This window comes from Eurytemora carolleeae, unplaced genomic scaffold (genome assembly GCF_000591075.1).
Source record: "Eurytemora carolleeae unplaced genomic scaffold, Eaff_2.0 scaffold650, whole genome shotgun sequence".
In the NCBI taxonomy this organism is placed as follows: domain Eukaryota; kingdom Metazoa; phylum Arthropoda; class Copepoda; order Calanoida; family Temoridae; genus Eurytemora; species Eurytemora carolleeae.
Genome location: NW_019396539.1, coordinates 58,935 through 67,741, shown reverse-complemented (window position 1 = coordinate 67,741; position 8,807 = coordinate 58,935). Strand labels below are relative to the sequence as shown.

At 34.4% G+C, this 8,807-nt stretch overlaps 1 protein-coding gene across 2 annotated transcripts; it reads left to right on the top strand.

Annotated features, from left to right (window-relative positions):
• The first annotated feature begins 1,513 nt into the window (after positions 1-1,513).
• LOC111705118 (calmodulin) lies at positions 1,514-8,363 on the top strand. Of its 2 annotated transcripts, XM_023477575.1 has the most exons (10): positions 1,525-1,621; positions 1,982-1,993; positions 2,653-2,754; positions 3,204-3,263; positions 3,462-3,541; positions 4,247-4,286; positions 5,183-5,260; positions 6,630-6,687; positions 7,345-7,517; positions 7,896-8,363. In XM_023477575.1, exons 1-9 carry the CDS (start codon positions 1,619-1,621, stop codon positions 7,371-7,373), a joined length of 462 nt encoding a protein of 153 aa, XP_023333343.1. In that variant the 5' UTR covers positions 1,525-1,618; the 3' UTR covers positions 7,374-7,517; positions 7,896-8,363. The 2 variants fall into 2 exon arrangements, with proteins under 2 accessions (XP_023333344.1, XP_023333343.1); XM_023477576.1 differs by lacking the exon at positions 1,982-1,993 and having other exon boundaries at positions 1,514-1,621.
• The last annotated feature ends 444 nt before the right edge of the window (positions 8,364-8,807 follow it).

The following is an 8,807-nucleotide window of genomic DNA, read 5'->3' as shown; positions in this document are numbered from 1 at the left end:
CACCCCCTACCCTGGCCTCTCCTCTAAACTGACAACAGACTACAGAGCTACAGAGCAGGTTTCAGTTTATAACTTCTGTATATTGTACATATTAAGGATTTTAGGACTCGCACAAAAGTAAACATTGCTCGGCCCAGAAATTATCTTTAAGCTTATTCTTTCAAGCCTAAATTCAAAATATATAATTTAAAGTATATTTAAGGCTGTGTGGAACTTTCTATTATAAAATCGCAATTTTTACTTGTTAACCAACTCTTTTCTATATAAAACTTTTGTCTTGGATGGAATCCTGACTATAGAACTGAACAGGGGATATAAACGTTCTTGACTAAGAAGAGAACAAGAGAGATGGAACTTCGACTAAGAAGGCCAAGAACAGAATGGAACGGTTGATGACTGTTCGTCTACTTAGAACGGAACGGAACGGGACAGAATGGAAGAAGAACAGAATGATTGAAAATAAAGGAACGAGAATGGAATGATCTAGCTAAAGGCCCTCGTTCTAGAAGCGAACGGAAAAATTTCCACAAAGTCAGAACGTGCCCAGCTCTAGTGGTGATATAATACTCTGATAAGTAAAATGAAGGGAGCAAGCATCATGAAATTTTCTAATTTAAAAATATCCACATTGGATATTTAGATCAAGCATTCAAGATCGAGCATATTCCATGCACACAAGTTGTGATCTCTTTTTTTATAATATAGATGAACATACAAAATTTCTTCTTTTAAACCTCAAGTTCTCCAAATTGCAAAAGTCTAAGAACTAAGGATTTAAAGCTTTCAATATATAGTCATCTGCAGCACACATGAAATCAAAACCATTTTCAGTCTCAATGTACAAAGCTAAAAAGTGCATTTACCAATTCAAATGAAAAATCTCTTATATTTATATTCGTACAAACTTGTATAATTTAATAACTTAGAGTTTGCTGAAGCAGCTGGACCAAATTGGCCAACATTTTTTTGCCAACATTTTAACTGTTGAAAATCCGTGGGCAACGCCGTTACAAAAAATTTATCAATGAAAAAACCCTCAATACCTTCCTTATATCATAGTGCATGGGAAGCCTGCCTCATTATCATGTACATGCATGTGCACATAATTAAGCAATTGATATATCCCTGGAATATTTTCCAGGGTATATTTAAGTACTATTTAGGGATAATTTTTAAATAACCTGAAAAGAAGAGGGATTAAATTATGATTATGATTATGGCGAAACTTTAGTCAAATTCGTTCAAATCTACATTATAAATTCTAAGCGCCCAAAACTGTTGGGAAAGTTGAATTTACTCTAGAGTCCCCTTTCAGCCGCCCCTTTTTTGGAGGATTTACCCCCTCCTTCTCCTCTTCTCCTTGCACCACCTTCTCTCTTTCAGAAAACAGATCAATAATAATAATATCACGAATAATCTTTTTTTAAGACTCGCTCTTTATTTTGTAATCCGTAATGTCCTCTAGTCTGTTCCCATCTTTACTCTAGAGAAAATAGTTCCTTTTCGCCGCATTGCGGAGTGATATTAAAGCCGCAGACTCTGCCGTTCATAGTCAATACTGCATCAGTTTAAGATACCACTCGGTCGCTAACTGTGATAAAACAATTCAAATCCAAAAATGGTAAGGCAATCCTTACTTTTTAACTTTTAAACTACGTTTTGAAGGGAAGGAAATGTTGTTCTTTATCATTTTATTTTGTTTATTTAGGAAATTTTTGTTCATAGGGTAGAGTATTTTCATTTTTAATGAGGCGTGTCATTAACATGTTATTTCTTTGACCTTGCCAATTATCGGCTTTGATTTATTTTCCGTTTAATGATGTGTTTTACAATTTTTTTTTTTAAATTTAAATATTATGTATGACCATTGAGGTACACTTGATGTAAAAATATTATATAGATGGTTAGCGCACTTAAGATTGTTCTCTTAGTTTCAATTAATCGATGAAATTTCAACATTAAACTCAGTTTTATTTTACAGAGCGGAGGAGAGGTAATTAAAGATTGTTGAACTTAAATGTCAGGTTTATTGCCCCACCCCCTTTTCGTCTGTAACTCCCTTCTTTTTCTGCTACTAATTTGCAAGGATTTCTGCCACTCTAAGCTTGCATCTTCAGGTAGGTCAGCTTGGACGAGCTGCGCAGAAATCCTTGATTTCAGTTTTGTCCAGTTTTTCAGTTCATTATTCTTGTTTCGTATATTAATCTTTTTTATTCTTGTTCTTTGCAAACAATAATTGTTTTAGGTAATTTCCTAGAGAATGATTGTTTAAAACTCCCCCCCCCTCTATCAATTTTTATTCATCGATCTTTTATGCAAGACATGATCATAAATCATCGTTCTCTAGGACAGAACCTTGTTCTATTCGGTGTGTTAGTTTTTTTTTAGTTAAAATTAAGTCCCCTGGAGACGGGGTTACTTGAGTAAACTTAAATTTTTATTCAATGTGTAATATGTGTTTCAAGTAATTTTCATTCTCATGGCACAAATTGTAATTGAAGGGGTCTTATTAACCTTTCACGAGCAATTTCATGGGTCTCGATTTGTTGATAAATTGCATTTATAAATAGTCAGGCAATTGATTAATGTTTCGCGATTTCTTGTGCTTTTTTAATCGATTATGTGCGATTTTGATTTGTATTTGTTCTCTAGGCTGATCAATTGACAGAAGAGCAGATTGCTGAATTCAAAGAGGCATTCTCTCTCTTCGACAAAGATGGAGATGGTACCATCACCACCAAGGAGTTGGGAACAGTAAGTGGAACTCATCCTATCCTGGGGGGGGGGGAATTCCTTTGGTGAAATGAATTAGTAATTGGACATAAAATTTTGTGGGGGGGGGGGGTTTCTAAGTTTCTAAACTGTGCTAGAAATTAGAAATTGATATGGCCCTCAACAAAGTTTGAAGTGATAATCTAACCTGCTCTATTTGGCTTGTGGTTAGGAGCTAATTTGTTCTATGTTTTAAGCTCAAACAATATATTCGCTTTGGCTTGAAATCTATGCTTTATTAGAAACCAGAGGGGGGGGGGGGGTATATAAATATTAAAATTATGTGGTCGAATATTGATCTTAAACTGAATCCATACTGTAAGCTACCTTGCAACCTTTGAAGTTCCAAAGCACATGTTCAATGTTCGTCGCTTTCATCCGAACACTATCAATTTTTCCTCGAGAAATCAATAATTTTTATAATTTTCTAGGTTATGCGTTCTCTGGGACAGAACCCTACTGAAGCTGAGCTTCAAGACATGATCAACGAGGTGAAATAATTTAATTTTTTATCAATGCGAAATCTGCCAAATTTTGGGAAAATCTGGGAAATAAGAAATTATCAAAACTGTCCGGAATGCACTGCACGCACAAATGCTGCAGTGGCTGGGATAATTTGAGAAGGTTTCTTGCATCCCTTAGACAACACCAGGTCCGGCCAAACTTTAATAAAATATGATAATTTCAAGGTCGATGCTGATGGAAACGGCACAATCGATTTCCCTGAATTCTTGACAATGATGGCGCGGAAAATGAAGGACACAGACAGGTATTTTTGATGTTGCAGATTTTGTCAAGAAGATATTTTTGTACCCACGGATAAAATTTAGTTAAGAGGAGCGCCGACCCTAATTTATTAAATGATTGGTTTTCTGCTGATAATAATAATAAAAATGACTAAGCGTTATTTCAAGTCTTCATGTTAAGAAGATATTTTCTTATTCACAAAGGTACCCTCTAATGTTGAAGATATTTTCCAGGTTTATTCTTGTTTGATAATAAGATAATTAATATTTTCTGCAGTAGATTTGGACAAAACATTCAAGTAGAAAATTTTCAGTTTCTTAATTTAAAAGTGTCTAACTGGTGCTTGATTAGACTAAGCTTTAAACTGTGGAAGTGAATTGGGTTGATGATGGGTCACCTAAAATTACGCTTATCAATTCCCTGTATTAATCAGTGTCTCTCGTCTCATTCTGACCATTTTGGTTTTATTATTTGATTCTAATTTGAAAGAAGCTTGTCCTAATATTTGTTTCAGGGATAAAAAAATAAAACCATACAAATACTGTCAGTTGAAAAACTATACGGGTGATCAGCAGGTGCTATTCATTTAAGGGACTATCTGATTCTAGGATAACTTTTTGATTTTAAGTAATTTATCAATGACAACATTTTTATTTCTGCTGAAACCAATTGACACACTGCACATTGTTAACTTTCAAACCTTCAAACTGATTTTTCTTCTTTCTAGTGAAGAGGAGATAAGAGAAGCCTTCAGAGTCTTTGACAAGGTATATTTTTCATTTTTCCAAATAGGATATATACTAATAGACCTAGAAGAAAAGAGGGGGTGGGAGATGTTTCATTTTTGTCATAGAGTTTGTTAGTATTATTTAGAATAGTTTATTGGTGAAAAGCCTCGTGAGAAAAGGGAAGGAGGATATTATTGACTCAAATATTAAAAGCTCGGGAAATCCTTATTTAAAAAATGTTATTGGCAGTACTAAAATTTAAGTCCTATTATTTCACGGAAATTTCGTTTTCATGTTGGTTTGGACTTTTCTTCTGCACTTTATATTCCCTTCCAAATTACAAGTAATCCCCTTGCCCCATTATTCCCCTCAGACCGGGCCCCCCTCCTCCATCCATCTGCCCATACTGGGTAATTGCCCCCGCCCGCATGGACCTGGAAACCTTACAGCCTCCGAATAAGAATATCTGTTGATGCTTTGAGGCAGCAAATGCGGGGTATTATTTCCTATATACCAGCCCCAGACCCCCCCCCCTCCCCTTCTGATTTAGCTGCCATTATTTTTCAGTTTTTGTTTAATTTCTGCAAAATTTATAGCTGAACTTTTTATTTTATCTTTCACTCAATTTTATGTCCATGCCCATCATTGGAATATGTTTCCTTGAATTCATAATTTTCTTGATGAAATTGGGGAATTAACCGATTTTGTTGGAGGAAATAGATTGAGTTAATTTTTTAGTATTCAAACCGCTGATGTCCACTTTTTCATATCTTTGCATAGAGCATTAAATATTATTCAAAATGTATGCCTGGGGACCATTCAAGGTTTATTCCGTCCCATTTTCCCCTTAAGCCTTTGAAATCTTTAAACTTTTCTATTCGACTTCATCTTTGATTTATTGACTGATGGAAGATATTTAAATTTGAATATTTCAGGATGGAAACGGATTCATTTCCGCAGCCGAGCTTCGTCACGTGATGACAAATCTTGGGGAGAAGCTTACAGACGAGGAGGTAATTATTGCGGATTTAAAGGGATTGGTCAGGGCTGTACGTTCTCTTTCCAGTTGGGAGGACTGTATTTTTTCGTTTCGAATACTCATGTAGGACATAGAAGTGTTTGAATATAACCCCCCTCCTCCCCCCCACCTTAAAAATGGCCTATTTTACCTTAAGTCCTGTTAGTTTCAAATTTGAATAAAAATGTTGATTGTTAAGGGGTCGGGGGACGATTTGGGCGTAGGCATACAAACTGTCAATATGAGGAGGTGATACGCACTGTGTAGTTTTGCGTATTTTTGGTTTGAGATAAAGTGATGTTACATGACTCTGGCAGACTAATGTAGAAGTTATGTTTTGTTGCATAGTAAGCTAATGAAAATAGTTGTTCCGGTTTTAGTCGGATATATTTGGTTAAGTTTGGTTTATTTGCATCGTATTCGTAGATCAGGATTTGGAGAAGTACTAGAAAGGAAAATTATAGGAGAGAAATGCTAGTGACTTAATTATTTAAAAATTAAATATTTGAGTTAAATGAACTTGAATATTTTTATCCACTCATTGTGTGAGGTTGTGTTTATTGGATGGTATATATTCCGACCAAGCTGAATAGACTCTTCTTGATTTTGCAAAAGTGAGTTCCGCTTCATTACTCACTTATTCACTATTCAGGGCAACACTTGAAAGAAAAAAATAGGGATGATTAGGCCGAAAGAAAAAAAAATGGGATGATTAGGCCATAAATTAGATTTTTATTATTGGATTCTAAGTTTTTTTTTCATTATCAAAGGTTGCTTGTTTGGGTCGATGTAAACATTGTTCAGATTGATATAGACTGCTAAGGTCGATTAAACATTGTTAAGGTTGACATAAACATTGTTTAGGTTGACATAAACATTGTTCAGGTTGACAAAAACATTGTTCAGATTGATATAGACTGTTTAGGTCCATTAAACATTGTTCAGGTTGATATAAACATTGATCAGGTTGCTGTAAACATTGATCAGGTTGATGTTAACATTGTTCAGGTTGATATAAACATTGTTAAGATTGATAAAAACATTGTTCAGGTTAATATAATCATTGTTCAGGTTGAAATAAACATTGTTCAGATTAATATAATCATTGTTCAGGTTGAAATAAACATTGTTCAGATTGATAGAAACATTGATCATGTTGATATAAACATGATTAGGTTGATATAAACATTGATCAGGTTGATATAAACATTGTTCAGGTCGATATAAACATTGCTCAGGTTGATATAAACATTGCTCAGGTTGATATAAACATTGCTCAGGTTGATACAAACATTGCTCAGGTTGATATAAACATTGCTCAGGTTGATATAAACATTGCTCAGGTTGATATAAACACTGTTCAGGTTGATGAGATGATCCGAGAGGCAGATATTGATGGTGATGGTCAGGTCAACTATGAAGGTCAGTTACAGTCTCTTTTTTCTATTTTAGAAGTTTTATTCTCATAGTTTATCTTGGAGAATAGAATCTGATATTAAGCCTTGTGGTAAAACATTATTATAGAATGAATTTAAACTAAACTTATCTTACTAAAAGCATATCTGGCATTCATGATTTTCTGCAGCTGCATACTTGTTGTTAATTCTTGAATTTTACACTTGGATTTTTTGTTCATGCAGTTGCATATTGGATATATTCAATGTTGACGCCATTTATGACAGCTCAACACATTTAACACGTTTTTTTTCGAAACTTTTTTATCTCAAGGATTTTTGATAATTCTAAATTTCTTAATGGTGAAACAATACTCTTATCTTTATTTATTTTATTTAAGTACATTTCTTATCTCCCGGATTTTTTGATAATTTAATTTTCTTTTTGAAAATACTACTCATATCTTCACCTTGTATTTCGGGAATCGCAAATCCCTGGTCTTTTCTTGTGAAATTTTAACCCCTTTGTCCATTTCTTTCGTTTCCTCATGTAGTGATGTGTAACTTTTTTTAATTATGTTCTTTTTATATTTTTACACTTTCAAAGAGTATTGTTGTACCTGGGCCAAATTCACACCAGTCCCGACTTACGCTTTAAATGTATTAATAGTTTTTTTTTATTCAGAGTTCGTAACGATGATGACATCTAAGTAAGTGGGTCCCGCCCATCTCCTGGGTTTGGGGAGAGGTGGGCTAAACTCATATCTCGGCCCGCCCACCTCTACTGCCCCTCTACCCACCAATCCTATTGCATTTTCTGCTTTCTGTCTTTATGTGATTGCTACATTTCCCCACAAGGTAAATTAGTTTCTTGTCATTGAATTCGTCAATTTTGATATTAAAGAGTTCTGAAAGGACTGAATGCGTAATCTAAAGTGACCCTCCATTTATAGAGCGGCGTGTCTGATTCACTTGCTATACAAAAAACGTCGTCAAAAATTAACGAGTAGATTTTCTAATTACGCGGAAAAAATCTGAACTAAATATTTCAAGCTGAACAACGCCACATCTTATTGTGCTAAACAGGTATCTTGTGTTGTGTGTCTACTGTCTATACTGTCTATGTGAATCAGACATGCTACTCTCTTTATTTGTAAGGTCACTTGAAATTACAGTTAAGAAAACAAATTGTGAAATTACAGTTAAGAAAACAAATTTATTAAACATTTTTTTCAGCTACCCTGTTTCTCCTACCCTCAACTTCGCTGTTTCCCGACCCTGCAGGGTGTCTCAAGAATACATGTTACACGCTTTTTTGTGGACACTCTTCCCTTGTTCGTGTTTCAAGTTTTTTATTTTTTAACCGAGTAGCGCCATTCTTCAACTTTGATTAATTGTTACATAATATTCAATCCACCAGTCTCTGGCGGCGGTTTTATTTTTAAACTCCGCTCAAGCCAACATTTTTTTTACAATTCTGACATCTTTTTTACGGCCGAAAATCGATACATTCCTCTTTTTGTCTATATTCAGTATTCTGCTGAAATTTTATTTGTAAGAACTATTAAAACTTTTAACTAGTCTTTTTATTTGTATTTGAAGGGTCGGATCCTGTTGATCACGACCTGGAGCTAAATTATTCCAACTTTCTCTTTAAATCTGTTAAAAATATGTAGATATAGAATAAACTTTTAAATCTCGATATTTATGTGTATTTTGAATACTTGTTAGCAGTGAAAACTCCCGAGTTGAAGCTAAAAGTTACACTACAATTTTAAATACAGAAGTAACGAAGATGAGTTGGGAAGCCAGGTGGCTAGGAGCCTTCACTTTTTCCCCTCCCTGCCACATTAGCTTTTTTTCTTCCGACAGCCATAAGCCACCACTATTTCCCCTTCTGGGCCAACACATATGACTTCCGGAAAAATTATTTTATTTGATGGTATATTGAAAGCGTGAATTCTACAAATCCAACCGATTCATATTCTTTGATCAGTATTTAAGTGTAAATATGAAGAAAGGATGATTCCTCTTTAATGTAAACTGCAAAACTTTTCTCTTGCAAATTCTTATTTTCATAAAAAATGTTTTATTTTCGAGAGTATTAAAAATGACGCACCATAATATACACTTAATTTTGAAGGGCTT

Coding starts and splice junctions, on each gene's coding strand:
- LOC111705118 (XM_023477575.1), top strand. Junction 2,755..3,203: donor CCACCAAGGAGTTGGGAACA/GTAAGTGGAACT, acceptor ATAATTTTCTAG/GTTATGCGTTCTCTGGGACA. Junction 3,264..3,461: donor TTCAAGACATGATCAACGAG/GTGAAATAATTT, acceptor GATAATTTCAAG/GTCGATGCTGATGGAAACGG.